At 41.8% G+C, this 18,327-nt stretch overlaps 1 protein-coding gene across 7 annotated transcripts in view; it reads left to right on the top strand.

Moving 5' to 3' along the window:
- Nucleotides 1-2,115: 2,115 nt before the first annotated feature.
- entpd3 (ectonucleoside triphosphate diphosphohydrolase 3) overlaps nt 2,116-18,327 on the top strand; it is a 42,317-nt gene continuing 26,105 nt past the window's right edge. For 2 of the 7 annotated variants that reach the window (XM_060823003.1, XM_060822999.1), the window contains exons 1-2: nt 16,157-16,723; nt 18,182-18,299. In XM_060823003.1, the coding sequence (XP_060678986.1) occupies nt 16,442-16,723; nt 18,182-18,299 (400 nt within the window). In that variant the 5' untranslated portion in view covers nt 16,157-16,441. Of the gene's footprint in view, nt 2,291-2,484; nt 2,752-3,910; nt 3,964-16,087; nt 16,724-18,181; nt 18,300-18,327 lie in introns of those variants that run through there. The other 5 variants (XM_060823002.1, XM_060823004.1, XM_060823005.1 and 2 more) reach the window with 5 other exon arrangements.

Here is an 18,327-nt window from a genome sequence, read left to right as displayed (position 1 = left end):
GATCAGTCATGAATGGGCTGGGTGACCTAACCCTGAACCTCTTCCCTATTTTTCCACCACTCTCTGTGATAGCGAACTCCACATTGTAACCTTTCCCTGGGCAAAGACATTGCTCCTTATTTCTCTCGTGACTATTATATATTTGTTGCCCCTTTTCTGGTCTCCCTGTATCTTCTTTAAAGTCCACCTGAATGAACACTTCCACAAACCTAAACACCTTCGACTGATTTCTCCTCAGTCTTCGAGAGACCATAAGACCATAAGACATAGGAGTGGAAGCAAGGCCATTCGGCCCATCAAGTCCACTCTGCCATTTAATCATGGCTGAGGAATGTTTCAATTCCACTTACCTGCACTCTCTCCATAGCCCTTAATTCCTTGCAAGGTTAAGAACTTATCAATCTCTGTCCTGAAGACACCCAACATCCCGGCCTCCATTGCGCTCCGTGACAATGAATTTCACAGGCCCACCACTCTCTGGCTGAAGAAATGTCTTCTCATTTCCATTCTAAATTGACCTCTCTAACTTTAAAGCTGTGCCCACAGGTCCTAGTCTCCCCGGCTAACGGAAACAATTTCCCAGCATCCACCCTTTCTAAGCCATGCATTATCTTGTAAGTTTCTATTAGATCTCCCCTCAACCTTCTGAACTGTAATGAATACAATCCCAGGATCCTCAGCCGATCATCATATGTTCGGCCTACCATTCCAGGGATCAGCGTGTGAACCTCCGCTGGACATGCTCCAGTGCCAGTATGTCCTTCTGAGGTGTGGGGCCCAAGACTGGACACAGTATTCTAAATGGGGCCTAACCAGAGCTTTATAAAGTCTCAGAAGCACATCGCTGCTTTTATATTCCAACCCTCTTGAAATAATTGACAACATTATATTTGCTTTCTTAATCACAGACTCAACCTGCAAATCAACCTTTAGAGAATCCTGGACTAGTTCTCCCAGATCCCTTTGTACTTTGGTTTTAAGAATTTTCTCACAGTTTAAAAAATAGTCCATGCTTGTATTCTTTTTTCCAAAGTGCAAGACCTCGCATTTGCTCACATTGAATTCCTCAGCTATTTCCTGAACCACCCTCCAAGCTGTCTAAATCTTTCTGTAGCCTCCCCACTTCTTCAATACTACCTGCCTATCCACCTAATTTCGTACCATCGACGAACTTCACCAGAATGCCCCCTGTCCCTTCATCCAGATCATTAATATATGAAGTGAACAGCTGTGGCCCCAAAACTGAATGCTGTGGGACACCACTTGTCAGCAGCTGCCAAAAAAGAACCTTTTATTCTAACTCTCTGCCTTCTGTCAGACAGCCAATCCCCAATCCATGCCAGTAGCTCACCTCGAAAACCATGGGCCCTCACCTTACTCAGCAGCCTCCCGTGAGGCACCTTATCAAAGGCCTTTTGAAAGTCTAGGTAGATAACATCCACTGGGTTACCCTGGTCTAACCTACTTGTCACCTCTTCAAACAATTCTAACATGTTTGTCAGGCACGACCTCCCCTTACTAAATCCATGCTGACTTGTTCAAATTGACCCTGCACTTCCGAGAATTTAAAAATTTCATCCTTGACGATTGATTCTAGAATTTTACCAATCTCACCTTTCATGATGTTTGTAACATTTCAATTTATCTGTAAAGAGTATTAATTTAAGAAGGGAGCATATTCACTGATTCAATCTGTGGGGAGAAAAAAGAGATGATCATGATGGTAGAATCCGTGTGGAATTTGGGATACTAAGGAAGTAATCCCTTGCACTACACAGCTCGAAGAGAATTATTCACTACATTACAGCAAAATTTTAACAGCTGTTCCAAATGAAAGCAGACATTACATTATAACTGGCAGTAAGATGTCACAGGGTTCACGTGGACAGACCAAAACCACTTCCCTGTGACTACACTTGGGACTCAAGCATCCATTAGTGTCTGCAGTACTATTAGGCTGCAGGAAACAGGAAAACATTCTGTATCGCCTGATGCTGTGAAAAAAGAACCAGTTCCATTAACATGATAGGTTTCCCATTAAGTTATTTATTTGGTCAGGAGCCAGCTAACTGTCTTGGCAGTCGATTCCACCCCAATCGAGAGAGAGAGACTGTAAAAAAACTGAGTGTTGTCTTTAGAGGAAAGAAGGTTATGAAGAGATTTAATAAAGGTGTTTAAAATTATGAAGCAATTTGATAGAGTAAATCACGAGAAGTTGTTTCCACAGTCGGGAAGGTCGATAACCAGAGGTCACAAGTTGAAGGTAATTGGCGAAAGAACCAAAGGGGAGGTGAGCAGAATTCCTTTTTATATGCAGTGAATTGTTATGATCCGGAATGTGCTTCCTGAAAGGAAGCAGATTCAATAGTAACTTTCAACGGGGGAATTGGATAAATAAGAGAAAATTTATAGGACTTTGGAGCAAAGAGCGGGGTGGGGGAGTTGAGATTTATCAGACAGTACTTTCACAGAAGCAGTGGAGAGAAGAAGGGTTGAATAATTTCTGTGTTGTATGAATTTATGTGTTATATCAATCTATGTCCCCGATAATTACTGTAAGTAGGTAGGAAGGAAACAAGAAGACTGGGTTTCTCTGAACCTTATGGAGCTTTAACTTGATGTTTATTTCCAGTTGGAAGCCAGCCTGAGATAGGTTTGGCTCTCTGTTAGACCAACAATGTTCCAGCAAAGACTGCAGTCCAGAAGCAGTAGACTTCCTGCTGCTGAAGGAGTGATCACAAGAGCCATCTGGTGAGTGTTAGACCTTAGTTTGGATGGTAGGGTGTTGCTTTCAATGTGTTAGGGAGAGAGAGAGATGGGTGGCCAAGATGGGGGTTCGGGAAAAGTTGGCGATTTTGGTGGGAGCTGATTGCAGGGAGAGCGGATATCAGTGACTGTGTGAGCTTTATCAATCATGTGTTAGGGGGCTGGGGAATGTTTTAATTTGGGACTCTGGAGAGTGCATTTCTGCTCCTCCTGGACCACAGGAAGCATTGGTTAAAACCTGAAATCCTCCACAAATCAGCGTCTCATGCCTGTTCTGCTATCCAATGTGACCCTGACTAATATGTGTCCTAATTCTAATTTCCTCCCTTACTCACTATTCTAACATAAGCTTGGCAAGCACAAAATTCTACTCAATCTCAGCCTTTGAACCCAAGAAAGAGTTCCACACTTACACAACCATTACATAATAGTTAGGCAAAAGTGAGGACTGCAGATGCTGGAAACAATAGTTTAGATCAGAGTGATGCTGGAAAAGCACAGCAGGTCAGGCAACATCCGAGGAGCAGGAAAATCGACGTTACATAATAGTTAACAATTGCAAGGTTTTAGAATGAAAACATTAACATAAAAAGCTAAGAGCAATAATCACACACTATAGGTTGAATTCCAAAAACATAAACATAAATAGGTAAGACTCTATATGGAGACAGGTAACATTCCAGAGGGGAACAGAATGTTGGAGAGTGGAAAAGATACTTGGTCCCCAAATTTAGAGCAATCTAAGCAGAATGAAGATATTGTGCCCCCAATTGTGCACCCCCATGTCTTCATTATCGCACTTTATCACCTTCCCAACGATACACATTCCCTTCCTCTCAGATGCCTATCCAACCATTTCTCCTCCCCCCATCCCCATTCCAAGTCCCAGCAATTCCGGGACATGCAGTGTCTAAGTTGCAATGATTCCTGTGAATATTCTCTATGTGAATTGCAACAAGATTCACAATAATCTGACAGTATGCTCATGAAAAGCTGATTACACAGCAGGCAGCCTGCACTTAGTTTGGGAGTGGTCAGAACAGGCTCTGGAAATGAAACATTCTTATTTCAGCAAGCCAGAACAGATTTATTTGAAACCACTTAACCAAGACCACTTCACTCATCTCCAGTCATTAATGCAAAACCAACAATACCTCTGCTTGCTCTCCACCGGAGCAGATAAAGGCTTCAAACCTGGTAAGTGGATGCTTAAAGGAGTGAATCATTTCAGGACTTAGCTTTCATTGTCAAAATATAGTTTCTGCCAACAGGGGATTTGCTTTGAGATTTCTACTAAGTCTTACTGTAATTATCTGGGTGTAAGCACAAGTGTAAGGCCATCATTCTAATCAATAAAAAGATTCATGAACTGGTGAAAAGCTGCAGTGCCTGTGGATCCAGGATGTTGTGATGCAAGATAAATTTTTAACATGAGTAAAAAGTGTAACATTTCCTGGACACGATGTGGATTTCCTGGGTGAGGTCACTTATCCCAGATGGAGTCAGGCTTAATAGGAAGGTCCAAAAGAGCCCTGTAACAGCGGCTTAGAGATCTGTCGGATGAGGGAAATCTTTTGACTGTCATGCCTAGTTATGTCTGTTTTATTTTTGGGACATTCCTTGTTTCAATCCTCCCCTCGGCCCCCTGATGTAACTTGCTTCCAGTACACTGATGATTGCGTTAGTGTCACAGTTGACCTCAAACTATGCCCGATCCATTTTCCACGCTTCTGCTCTCATCTTTTTGCCAACCATTTTCAACCTGGTCTATCGTATTCACTGCTCACAAAGTGGTCTCCTCTATGTCGAGGAGAGTAAATGCAGATTCGGTTGACCATTTTGTGGGAAACCTCTGTTCAGTCTGCAAGCATGACCCCAGCATTTTGATTCATCATGTGGAATATAGTTAATTCTGTAATCATAATTGCTTATGTAAGGTAAATGAACTCACACCAGTGTATAATTGTTTCAGCCAAGAGCTGAGTTAACAAGAATGAAGACTATGTGAAGGAAATATACAATTGCTTTTGCATTAGCTAAAATGTGCATACAGGAATAAAATGTGCCTGCAAACAATGGTAGATGTTACAGACAAATAGATAAGGTGCTGTGAGGGGAGGTGGTGAAGGTTAAGCTAGGTATGCCTGTACAAATAGTTATAAGCATCTGTTTCCTGCTTCAGCAAAAACAGAAAAAAACCACCATCAAGAGGTCATGAGGCTCTGCATAAATAAAGAATAAAAGGAAATATTGTTTTGGCAAGCATGGAAACAGATGGCAGTGAAGAAGGATATATAACAATAAGGCCACAGAAGGAGGTGGTCAAACGGCCTTGTGAGGCCAGAGTTAAACATTTTGTCAAGGACAAGGCCGGAGATAAACAGCCGGGTTTAGAGTAGTGACAGATGTCAACAGGGGAGAAGCAATGGGAGGAGGGAAGAGAAACGAATTACATAAATATTGTGTACTCGTTAATCTTGGTGTGTGTGTGACTACCTTGTAAATAGTAGACACCACACCCCTCTTGCAAGAGCGTAATAAACGATATTACTGCTTCAGATCTTGTCTCGGACTGAAATTATTGAAATGAGTGAGCTTCATTTCTCACAATCACCTTAATTGCTGTCATGCTCACACTGTTTTCCTTGACCTGCTGCAGTGTTCCAGTGAAGCTCACCACAAGCTCAAGAACTGCACCTTATCTTCTGATTAAGTACTTTACGGTCTTCTGGTCTCAACAATTACAGGCTATGGACTCTATTCCCCATTTGATTCTTGTTTATCAAGAGCTGGTCTTCACAATGTTCTTAATGCTTTTTTGCTTTTGGTCAGAATTGTTTGTTAGTCTTCCATTCACATTCAATCTGCACCAACACTGTATCTCTTTATAACCGTTGCCACTCCTTTTACCTTTTGTCCTATAAAATCTTTGTTATTTAGTCCCTGCTATCCTCTACCCGCTCCCGATCCTTCCATTTCATTCATCCTCCTATTGCCCCTTCTACAAAAAGCATAAAACCCACAGTGCTACCTTCCCTCAGTTCTGAAGAAGACTTGGATTTGAAACAAAACTGCACATTTCCAGTAGCCACGTTCCCAATGGTTGTTGTCCTCTGTTTTGGTATGAGCCTTTACATTTGTTTTCTACTTTCTCCCACACCTCTAAATCCTTTGTATAACTCGGACATTCTTGAACTGTTCTCTGAAAGGTCAAAGGGAAGAAGAAGGCTTACGTTAGGATGAGATGTGGTGGCTCAGTAAGGGCACTTAAGAGTTACAAGTCAGCCAGGAAATTCCTAAAGAGAGAGCTAAAAATAGCCAGGAGGGAACATGTGAAGTCATTGGCGGATCAGATCAAGAAAACCCTAAAGCTTTTTATGGCTATATCAGGAAGAAAAGAATGACTTGAGTAAGTTTGGACCAATCAAGCATAGTAGTGGGAAGTTGTGCATGGAGTCAGAACAGATAGGGGAAGCGCTAAATTATTACGTTTCATCAGTTTTCACACGAGAAAAAGATAATGTGGTTGAGGAGAATATCAAGATACAGGTCACTAGACTAGATGGGACTGTGGTGCATAAGGAAGAGGTGTTAGTAATTCTGGAAAGTGTAATACAGGAATGTAGAGTACTGGGCTAATGGTAAGATTCTTGGTAGTGTAAATGAGCAGAGAGATCTCTGGGTACATAGATCCTTGAAAGTTGCCACCCTGGTTGATAGGGTTGTTAAGAAGGAGTATGGTGTGTTAGCTTTTATTGGCAGAGGGTTTGAGTCTCGGAACCATGAGATCATGCTGCAGCTGTACAAAACTCTGGTGCGACCACATTTGGAGTATTGCGTATAGTTCTGGTCACCACATTATAGGAAGAATGTGGAAGCTTTGGAAAATGTTCAGAAGAGATTTACTAGGATGTTGTCTGGTATGGTGGAAAGATTTTATGAGGAGAGGCTGTGGGACTTGTGGCTGTTTTCATTAGAGAGAAGAAAGTTGAGAGGCAACTTGATTGAGACATATAAAATAATCAGAAGGTTAAAGATGTTGGACAATGAGAGCCTCTTTCCTCAGATGGCAATGGCTAGCATGAGGGGCCATAGCTTTAAATTGAGGGGTGATAGATCTAGGACAGATGTCAGAGGTAGTTTCTTTACTCAGAGAGTAGTAGGAGCATGGAACACACTGGCTGCAACAGTAGTGGACTCACCAACTTTAAAGATATTTAAATGGCCATTGGATAGACATATTCATGAGAATGGAATAGTATAGATTTGATGGGCTTCAGATTGGTTCCAAAGGTCAGTGCAACATCGAGGGCCGAAGGACCTGTACTGCGCTGTAATGTTCTATGTTCTTTGAAAAATAATATGTTCTAGTCAAATTTAACACAATTTCACTTGACTTAAATGAATGCCATGGTTGTGGGTATGTTCGCTGAACTGGGAAGTTGATTGGCCAATATTTCATCCCCTGTCTAGATGACATCCTCAGTACTTTGGAGCCTCCTGTGAAGCCCTGCTGTACTGTGTCTTCTGGAACTTATGTGGTTCCATTCCTGCTGCTTCCAGTTGCCAGTTCTGATTGTTCGTTGCACTGGCTGGTATATTGGGTCTAGGTAAATGTGTTTGTTAATGGAGTCCATGGATGGGTGCCATGCTTCTAGAAGTTCTCTGGCTGTCCTCTATGTAGCTTATCGTTGTGTTGTCCCAGTCGAATTTATGGTCCTTGTCATTGGTGTGTATGGCTACTAGGGACAGCTGGTTGTGGTGTTTCGTGGCTGGTTGGTGTTGGTGGATGCGGATTGCTAGTTGTCTGCTGTTTGTCCTACATAGTGTTATGAAGTTGAGGTGTGTACTGTAACTTAGAGACAGTGAATGCTATTCTGAACTGAGAGCTTATAAGCACCTATGTATATGACTAGATGACAGTCCCAGGGTGTACTGAAAAATTGAAAATATGTAACATTTCGCTAAGGAATGGATACCTGAGTTTTGGTTGCTGTTTTGACAATAAGTCAAATTTAACCAATCAGTTTAAATTATGTCCCAGGATCCTAAAACCCCAAGTTTGAATTTATTGTTTTGTTAACATCGAACCAATGAAATGATCTGGTGTTGGGGGTATGAAAATGTGGGCATTTTGAAAATTGGTCAGAGAGCAACTGCCATTGGGACAAGTCCAAGAAATTAGGAAGTATTCTCTATCAAAGGTACCTTTTCATAAAAAAACTACTTATTGTAAAAAGGAAGAAGACGACCCAGGGAATTCAGTAACCGGAAGAATGAAGTTACAGAAGATGACAGTGGTTGTGTGGTTTTAAAATTAAGTTGCTGTAATTTTAGTAAGTGTCTTATTGAAATAGCATATTGTTATAGAGTTGGAGACAGGTAATAAGCAGTTAAGGGAAAGGGGGCTTAGAGTTGTGAATGGTTGTTGTTTCGTATTCACTTTTAGAGTTAAAAAATAAATTGATGTTATTTTCTTTAAATAGTGGAATTTGGTAGTTCTTTGTCACTCATACTTTAACAGATTACAAAGTGAGGTGAGCTTTTCTGGGTGTTTGGTTTAATTAACTGAAGAGTTTGGGGGCTCATCCAGGATTTGGACAGGTTTAGACGGATCCAATCTGAGATTTAACCAGATTTAGAGTATGAAAGATCCCAGCAGATTAAACACTTGCCGGTTAGAGTCCAAGATCTTTAAGTAAAATGAGGTGAAAACATTTGTTCAATTTCAGTTATTTGTGATTGGTTAAATTAAAAGTGAGGGAAATGCTAAAGAGGTTCTGGAGTTTGAAGATGCTTCCCAAACTTGCCAAAAAAGTTTAGAAAGACAGAGGAAGGGCACACTTTTAGAATTAGCAAATAGTTTAGAATTGGGTTTAACCAGGGACAAAAGGAAAGCTAAAATTGTAATGGAGTTGGTCAAGTACTCAGGTGTATCAGGGAAACAGACCAGTGTAGTAGAATTAGGCAAATTTAAACTACAATTGAGGCAAAGGGAATTAGAAGATGAAGAAAGGGAAAGAAGTGCCATGAGAGAAGAAAGAGAGAGAGAGAAAGAGAGAAGAAAGAGAAAGGGAGAGAGAATTTGAACTTCGGAAGCTGCGAATTAGTCAGGGCAGTCAAGTTAACAGGATGGAGATGAAGAGAGAAGGTATTGATATATACAAATATGCTAAAACACTGTCACATTTTGAGGAGAAGGTTTTAAAGCCTTCGTTATTCATTTGAAAACTTGGTTCGGCAGATGGAGTGGTCAGAGCACTTATGGGTAATGTTAGTTCAGACTAAGCTGGTGGACAGAGCTGGTGAGGTATTTGCAGCACTATCAGATGAGGGATCAAGAGATTATGCAGATATCAAATAAGCTATTTTAAGTGCTTATAAATTGGTACCAGAAGCATCTCGACAGTGGTTCAGAAACATAAAGAAGGAACCAGGTCAGACTTACGTTGAGTTTGAAAAAATTAAACACAGTAATTTTGATAGAAGGGTGCGGGCCTTTAAAACAGATAAGACTTATGAGGCTCGAAGAGAAATTATTCTGCTGGAGGAGTTTGAAAACTCATTTCCAGGGGTTATAAGAATTCTTCTCTATGAACAGAAAGTTCAAGAAGTGAAAAGAGCAGCAGAGATGGCAGATGAAAATCATTGGTACATAAGACAAAGTTTAGCTTCCGGCAGGAATTTCATCCTGAGGGATAGAAATCGGGAGAAGGGGTGATCCTTCACTACAAATCAAATAGCGGATCACACTGGTAATAGTTTACCATAGATGAAAAAAATCCCAAGAGGATGGAAAGGAGGTGAAAGGCCTCAGGTGTTTTCACCGTAATGGAATGGGACACAGAAAATTACAGTGCCAGTGGTTTAAGAGAGGCACTGGATCAAGGTCTTTTCACTGCCAGAAGGTGGAACACATAAGATCCCTGGTCATTGAAGAAAGGCACTGTGGGAAAAGGTATGGTAAAAGAAGCCAAGCCAGTGACATTAGTTAAAGTAGTAAAGGAAACCCCAAGAAAAGTAGAGAAGCTGCAGGAGAGTGCACAGCCTAGGCTGAGGCTGGGTATTAAGTTAGTGCCTGATTTCTATAAAAACTTTGCCTCTGAGGGTAAAGTTTACTCAGGAAGTACAGGGAGAGAAGGGAAAAAAGTTACAATTTTCAGAGATACAGGAGCTAAACAGTCTCTAATAGTAAGAAATGAACATATTTGCACTCTTTCTGACATGTAACCCAAATCAGTGGTAATTCGTGGAATAGATGGACAGAAATTTAGCCTTCTTCTGCTGTTAATGGTCAGGTTGGAGAGCCAAATCAAGACTGGGGAAGTAACAGTGGGAGCAGTTGACAGAGTGTCAGTTCCAGGAATATAGTTTGTTCTTAAGAACGATTTAGCGCGATCCAAAGTAGGAGTGATGGCCCTTGTTATGGAGAAGCCAAAGGAAGACCAGGGAATGGAGGAGTTAAAAGAAAAATACCCTGGAATTTTTCCAGGCTGTGTAGTAACAGAATCCTGCTGTCATAAGTAACAACAAGAAGCAAAAACTAAAAAGACCAAGGAGTTGAGGTTCAGTTAGCTGACACCTCGTCTGATGTAATGGTGCAAGAAAAACCTGAACAGGAAGAGGGTCAAGCAGAAGGGTTTAGTCCTGAAAGGCTAACGGACTTACAACAGAAAGATGAAACAATAAAAGATATATATATATAGATGCATACTCAGAAAAGGAATCAGAATGTATTCCTGAGTGTTATTATCTTAAAGATTACCCAAGTGATTGGGATAAAAGTATCCTATTCATATTGTTTATCACTAGAGAGGCTCCAAATGAATTGACTATTTACTGTACTCCCTTTAAGTTAACATTCATACATGATGTGAGAGGGCATTTGAAATTAATTTAAGAAAAATTGTTGGATGGAAGTCGGAGATCTCAATTGGATTATGAATCTGAGGTGAGGGAGAGATTAAATCAGGTAGATGAGTTAGCAAAACAGCAACTGAAGAGGATACAGAATAGGATGAAACAGAGAGATTAAATCAGGTAGGTTTATTAGCAAAACAGCAACTGAAGAGGGCACAGCATAGAATGAAGCAGGTGGCAGATAAAAACTCTACAATTCAGATATTTTCCTGTGGGAATGACGTATTAGTATTGTTACCAGTGGTAGGATATGCCTTCAAACCTAGGTTTAGTGATGCCTATCAAATTGAGAAAATGTTGATTCGGATAAACTATCAGGTAAAGAGGCTGGATAGAAAAACAACTATGTCGGGTATGTCATGTGAATATGTTGAAACCTTACTATAATAGAGTCACAGTTATAGAGATGTACAGCACGGAAACAGACCCTTTGGTCCAACTCATCCATGCCGACCAGTATCCTAACCTAATCTAGTCCCATTTGCCAGCACTTGGCCCATTTGCCCCTAAACCTTTCCTATTCATATACCCATCCAGATGCCTTTTAAATGCTGCAACTGTACCAGCCTCTACTACTTCCTCTGACAGCTCATTCCATACACGCAGCACCCTCTGCTTGAAAAAGTTGCTCATTAGGTCACTTTAATATCTTTCCCCTCTCACCCTAAACCTATGTCTTCTAGCTCTGGACTCTCCCACCTCAGAGAAAAGACCTTGCCTATGTATCCTATTCATGCCCCTCATGATTTTATAAACCTCTATAAGGTCAACCCTCAGCCTCCAACGCTCCAGGGAAAACATTCCCAGCCTATTCAGCCTCTCCCTGTAGCTCAAATCCTCCAACCCTGGAACTACCTTTGTAAATCTTTTCTGAATCCTTTCAAGTTTCACAACATCCTTCCAATAGGAAGGAGACCAGAATTGCACACAATATTCCACAAGATAGAGACAGGGACTGAGAGAAACAGGTGTTAGTTACTGCCCTGCAGAATGAGGAATCAATCCAGATGTCATGGAGATTGATGTACCTCAAAAAATGTTAAATAATGAGGAAGTCTTTGAGGAGTAGGGTGGTTTAGTCAACTATCTGTCTCAGGAGCAACTAAACTGGTTGAAAGGTTTGTTGCAACAGTATGAGGACATATGCAGGAATACAATGGGGAGGACTAAAGCTATTGTGCATGAGGTGGAAGTAGGGAATGATGTTCTGATAAAACAACACCTGCACAGACTTTATTCTCTCAAAGCCACACAGGTCCAGAAGAAAGTGGATGTGATGCTCAACAAAGATATCATTGAACCAAGTCAGAGTGAGTGGAGTCCACCGATCGTGTTAGTTCATAAACTTTGACGGGACTCAATGACTTTGTGTGGACTATCAGAAGGCTATTTGTAACAAAATTGGACACCTATCCAATATCAAGATTGGAGGACTGTATAGAGAAAGTTGGTCAAGCCACTTACATCACAAAGTCGGACTTGCAGCATGGTTATTAGCACATAGCTTTACCAGAGAAAGCAAAATAAATTTCTGCGTTTGTAAACCCAAATGGGCTATACCAATTCAAAGTGATGCCCTTTGGAATGAAGAATGCAAGAGCCACATTCCAAAGACTCATGAACAGAGTTGTGGCTGGATTAACAAATTGTGCAGTTTATCTGGATGATGTGGTGATCTTTAGTGAATCTTGAAAAGGTCACATGGTACAGTTGGCAGAGCTCTTTGAAAGATTATGTGAAGCTAAACTGGCAATAAACTTAAAGAAAACAGAATTCACAAAGACAGAGGTGACGTTCTTGGAACATAACATCGGTCATAGAAGGTTGAACCAAAGGAACTCCAAGATTAAGGCCATCGAGGAATTTCCACAATGATCCTTGAAGAAAAAGGTGCTTTGATTTTTGGGACTAAGAAGACTCTACCAGAAGTTTGTTAAAAACTTCAGCAGCATGATGGTACCACTAACAGATTTACTAAAGAAGGACGTAAAATTTCAGTGTCTTATTGGAACAATATATTGTTATAGAGTTGGAAGCAGATAATAAGCAGTTAAGAGAAAGGGGGGCTTAGAGTTGTAAATGGTTGTTGTTTAATATTCACTTTTAGAGTTAAGAAAATAAATTGATATTACTTTCTTTAAATAGTGGAATTTGGGAGTTCACTGTCACTCATTTTTACAGATTATGAGGCAAGGTGAGCTTTTCTGTGTGTTTGGTTTAATTAACAAATGGGTTAATCTCTGGCTCATGGCAATAGTGTTTTGTGCAGTCTTTGCATGGAATCTTGTCAGTTACGTTGGTCTTGCATATGATGGATCTTTTGTTCTGATGAGTTGTTTGTGGGCTAGCATGAATCCGAGTGGTCGGAGAAATCTGGCTGTTAGCTCTAAGACTTTTTTATATAAGATAGCGTGGCTAGTGTGTTGGGTCATGGCATATACTCGTCACATTGTTTGTTAGCTGGGCATCTACGGATAAAGTTCCGGGGATATCCATTCTTGGCAAGACTTTATAGAAGTGTTCTTCTTCGCTTCATAAGTCAGGAGTGCTGCAGTGTATTGTAGCCCTTTTGAACAGTGTCCTAATGCAGCTTCTCTTGTGTGTTTGGGTGGTTGCTGTTGTTGGATTTGGTCCATGTGTGTGGCTTTTTCTGTACACTTTCATTGTGCTCTCACCATTCTGTGATCTTTCAACCATCACATCCAGGAATGGGAGTTGGTTGTTAGTTTCCTCCTCTCTCATAAATTTGATCCTTGTGAACATGATATTGATAATTTGGTGTGTTCTTCTTGATCTCTGTTCTCTTAATAATTACAAAGGTGTTGTCCACATATCTGATCTAGAGGTTGGGTCAGATTTGTGGGAGGGCTGTTTGTTTCAATCTTAATATCACTGCTTCTGCTGTGAGTCCAGAGATGGGTTAGCCCATAGGTGTCCCATTGATCTGTTTATATATTTGGCTATTGAATGTGAAATGTGTCATCAAGCACAGGTCTAGCAGTTTGAGTATGCAGTCCTTGTTGATAGGTTCCCATCGTGTTGTCTGTTCTGTTTGACCAGGTGATTGGCTATTGCCTCTCTGGCTAGGGTTTTGTCGATTGAGGTAAATAGTGCCGTTACATTGAATGAGACCATCGCTTTGTCCTTGTCTACATATATGTTCTTAATGTTGTCTAGGAATTCCTATGATAATTCTATGGAGTGCTTGGATCTGCTGATAAGATGTTTCAGTTTTTGTTGAAGTTCTTTTGCCAGGTTATGTGATAGTGTTCCTGGAAGTGTCACGGTAGATCTAAGTGGTAAGCCTGGTTTGTGTCCCTTAGGTAATCTGTAAAGTCTTGAGGTATTATTGCCTTCTGGCTTCATCTTTTGTAGGTCTGTCTTGGTTATCAGTCTGTTTATTGTAGGTTCCTTGGTGTGTTATTTATTCTACTGGTTAGCTGATGTGGGGTCAGACTCCCTCTGCAGGTAGTTGGCAGTATCTGCAAGTAGTTTCTCCGCTTTTTGAATGTTTTCAGTCTTGTCCACCATCATTCTGTCTTTATCTGCTGGTACTATAATTATATTCTTGTTCTTTTTATTCTTTCCTTTGTTAGTAAGAGTACAATGGTTTGCCTGACTGTGTCTTTTTAGTTAGTCTATCAGTTCTGAGCATATTAGTGCAGCTAGGAAGTCCCTATGCCTAGCATGCACAAGACCAAAGTAATTAACAAGATTCCATGCAAAGACTGCACAAAACACTATATCGGACAACAGGCAGACAACTAGCACTCCACATCCAAGAACACCAACTAGCCATTAAATGCCATGACCAACTGTCCCTACACACAGATGACAAGGATCACAAATTCAACTGGGACAACACAACAATAATAGGACAAGCTAAACAGACTACAGCCAGAGAATTTCTAGAAGCATGGCACTCATCCATGGACTCCATCAACAAACACCTAGACCCAATAAAACGACCACTGCGACGAATGACTGGAACCGGCAACTGGAAGCAGCAGGAACGGAACCAAATAAGTTCCAGAAGACACCGTACAGCAGGGCTTCAGAGGAGCTCCACAGCACGGAAGATGTCACCTAGACAGGGAATGAAACGTCTGCAAATCAACTTCCCAGCTCAGCAAACACAACCATGGCAACCAGCACCCGAGCTACAAATCATTATGCAAACCTTGGAATTAAATGAATCTCAGGGCTTTATTTTGCCTTATTAATGGCCCTACTAACTCACATCACTACTTTGAGTGATTTGTGCATCCAAATCTTTGGATAGACTCATAGAGTCTGACAGATGCACAGCATGGAAACAGACCCTTCAGCCCAAATTGTCCATGCCTACCAGATGTCCTAAATTAATCTAGTCCCATTTGCCAGCACTTGGCCCATATCCCTCTAAACCCTTCCTATTCATATACCCACTCAAGTGTCTTTTTAATGTTGTATTTGTCCCAACGTCCACCACTTCCTCTGGCAGCTCATTCCAGACACACTCCACCTTCTATGTGAAACAGTTGCCCATTAGGTTTCTTTAATATCTTTCTCCTCTCACCCTAAACCTGTGCCCTCTAGCTCTGGACTCCTCCACCCGAGAAAGACGTTGTCTATTTATCCTATTCATGGCCCTCATGATTTTATAAACCTCTATAAGGTCATTCCTCAGCCTCCAACACTCCAGGGAAAACAGCCAAAGCCTATTCAGCCTCTCCCTATAGCTCAAATCCTCCATCCATGTAAATCTTTTCTGAACCCTTTCAAGTTTCATAACATCCTTCCGATAGGAGGGAGACCAGAATTGCATGCAATATTCCAAAAGTGGCCTAACCAATGTCCTGTACAGCTGCAACATGACCTTCCAACTCCTATACTCAATGTTTAGATTAGATTAGACTTACAGTGTGGAAACAGGCCCTTCGGCCCAACAAGTCCACACCGACCCGCCGAAGCGAAACCCACCCATACCCCTACATTTACCCCTTACCTAACACTACGGGCAATTTAGCATGGCCAATTCACCTGACCCGCACATCTTTGGACTGTGGGAGGAAACCGGAGCACCCGGAGGAAACCCATGCAGACACGGGGAGAACGTGCAAACTCCACACAGTCAGTCACCTGAGTCGGGAATTGAACCCGGGTCTCAGGCGCTGTGAGGCAGCAGTGCTAACCACTGTGCCACCGTGCCGCCCACTTACCAATAAATGAAAACATACCGAATGCCTTCTATCCCACCTAACTCCACTCAACCTGCTCCTCTATTATTTTCCAAGTAGTGTACGGTCTCCTTTCCTATTTTTGGCTATCAAAATGTGCTACCTCATTTTATTTGTAATGAAACTAATGCGTAACCTGCTGAAGGATACCCTGCTCATCTTGTTTCTGTGTCTTTTTGCAGGGAGGTTGCTCGATGGGGCTGGAGAGACCACTCGTAGCGGCTATCATTGTGCTATTCAGCAGTGTGATCATCGTGGTGACAATCTCATTGCTTCAGCAGCTGAAAAAAGTTGCTCTTCCTGTCGGATATAAGGTCCTTCACTCATTGTAGTGGTCGGCAAAGCTCTCTGGGATTGATGGGGAGCCAGATTTCCCAGAATAGTTTGAAATGTTTCAGTAGGTGTCAGTGTAAGACCATTTTGACTGCTAACCCTGAAGCTCCCTGATAACAGTCATTTGATTTGTCCTAGCCATTGCCCACCTCCCACATCTAGTCAGGGAGCAAATACAGTGGAAACTCGATTATCCGAATGAGATGAGCGGGCACTATTTCGTTCGGATAATTGATTATTTGGAAAATCAATTAAATGCCTTTCCTCTGGGGCTCGGAGTTTTAAAGTCAGCTCCCTATTCAGGAGACTGCAGCAGCACACAGCGCGGGAGACCCTGCTCCCCCAACCCCATCCAACCCTACCCCCTCCAACCCAGTCCAACCCCGCCCCAGCACAAAGTACGTGAGCCCATGGCCACCCCCATCCCCTCTCTGGGGCATTCAACTGCACATCAACAAGACCACTGCTGCTGCTGCCTCTGTGGGGTAAGTCTCCAAATAGTGCACACACACACAACTTTTTCCTTCAAAGTTTTGACAGGTTCCATGTTCGCCCTGTACAGGACAATGTTGGAGAGATTATTCCTGGGAGGTGGGGTGGGGGGGGGTTCGGGTACACTCCTCTATAGAACTCCAGGGAAAGTGTGGGGACAGGGAGAGGGCGGGAGGTCAGTCATTTGGAGGCAGTGCCTGTTTAATCACTGTAAACAAAAGACGCGATCACTGCTGGAAATGTCTGATGTAATGTTTCCATCAGGACCTCGAGCTCTCTTTCGGATAAACCGATTTTCGGATAATTGGTATTCGGATAATCGAGTTTCCTCTGTAGATTTATTTGTATGTGATTGGATGATTCTTGACTTTCAAACCAACAGGTAAAAAATGAGGTCTGCAGATGCTGGAGATCACAGTTGAAAATGTGTTGCTGGTTAAAGCACAGCAGGTTAGGCAGCATCCAAGGAACAGGAAATTCGACGTTTCGGGCATAAGCCCTTCATCAGGAATGAGGAGAGTGTGCCAAGCAGGCTAAGATAAAAGGTAGGGAGGAGGGACTTGGGGGAGGGGCGATGGAGATGTGATAGGTGGAAGGAGGTCATCACATCTCCATCGCCCCTCCCCCAAGTCCCTCCTCCCTACCTTTTATCTTAGCCTGCTTGGCACACTCTCCTCATTCCTGATGAAGGGCTTATGCCCGAAACATCGAATTTCCTATTCCTTGGATGTTGCCTAACCTGCTGTGCTTTAACTTTCAAACCAACAGCCCTTTTTCTCTGAATTTCTAAGATGTTGAATCCCGTGTCACTCATCTGGCCTCTTAAGTGACTGTAAAAGATACAAAAATATGAAAAAGTATAGACCACTTGGCCCTTCCAGCCCGTATTGCTGTTCAATAAGATCTTGGCTGATCTAGATCCCAGCTCCCTCCTGGTATCTTGGCCAATATTATTCAACATCACAGAAACACATTGCTATTCAGGGAGCAAATTGGCTGCCACAATTCCTACAATACAACAGTGACTGCGTTTGAAAAATATTTCATTGGCGTCACGCACTCTGGGAGATCCTGAGACTGTGAAAAATGCAATACAAATGTCAGTTTGTTCTTTAATCCCCAATAGATTTCACAACACATGAACTGAATAGTGAAAATATATTTTTTAGAAACACAATATTTCAGGTTTGCTTGTGATTTTTTTTTTCTTTCTGAGGTTTTTGCTCCCTACAGCAATTAATCTTTACTTGCTGGAGACTCCAGGAAAATTCTGGAGCATTGCTAATCCTACTTGAAGAGCTCCACCCATTTCCCATACCACCTGCAGATTGGCTGGTAAATCCATGGAACAGTGCAACTAGATTTCTTTCTTCCAGTAATAAACCACAGCATAACTGTATCGTACTGTAGTCTAACTGTATTTAACTATGACTAATCTATATTTTTTCCAGTATGGGATTGTCTTTGATGCCGGAGCCTCCCGTACGACTCTTTATGTTTACAGATGGCCAGCAGAAAAGGAGAATAACACTGGCGTAGTCAGTGAGTTTCACCTCTGCCATGTCAAAGGTATAGAGCTGAAATTCATTTGAAGTGT

This window comes from Hemiscyllium ocellatum, chromosome 4 (assembly GCF_020745735.1).
Source record: "Hemiscyllium ocellatum isolate sHemOce1 chromosome 4, sHemOce1.pat.X.cur, whole genome shotgun sequence".
NCBI classification, from domain to species: Eukaryota; Metazoa; Chordata; class Chondrichthyes; order Orectolobiformes; family Hemiscylliidae; genus Hemiscyllium; species Hemiscyllium ocellatum.
Note: the sequence above shows the minus strand (reverse complement) of the source record. Positions and strands in the feature narration are given on the sequence as shown.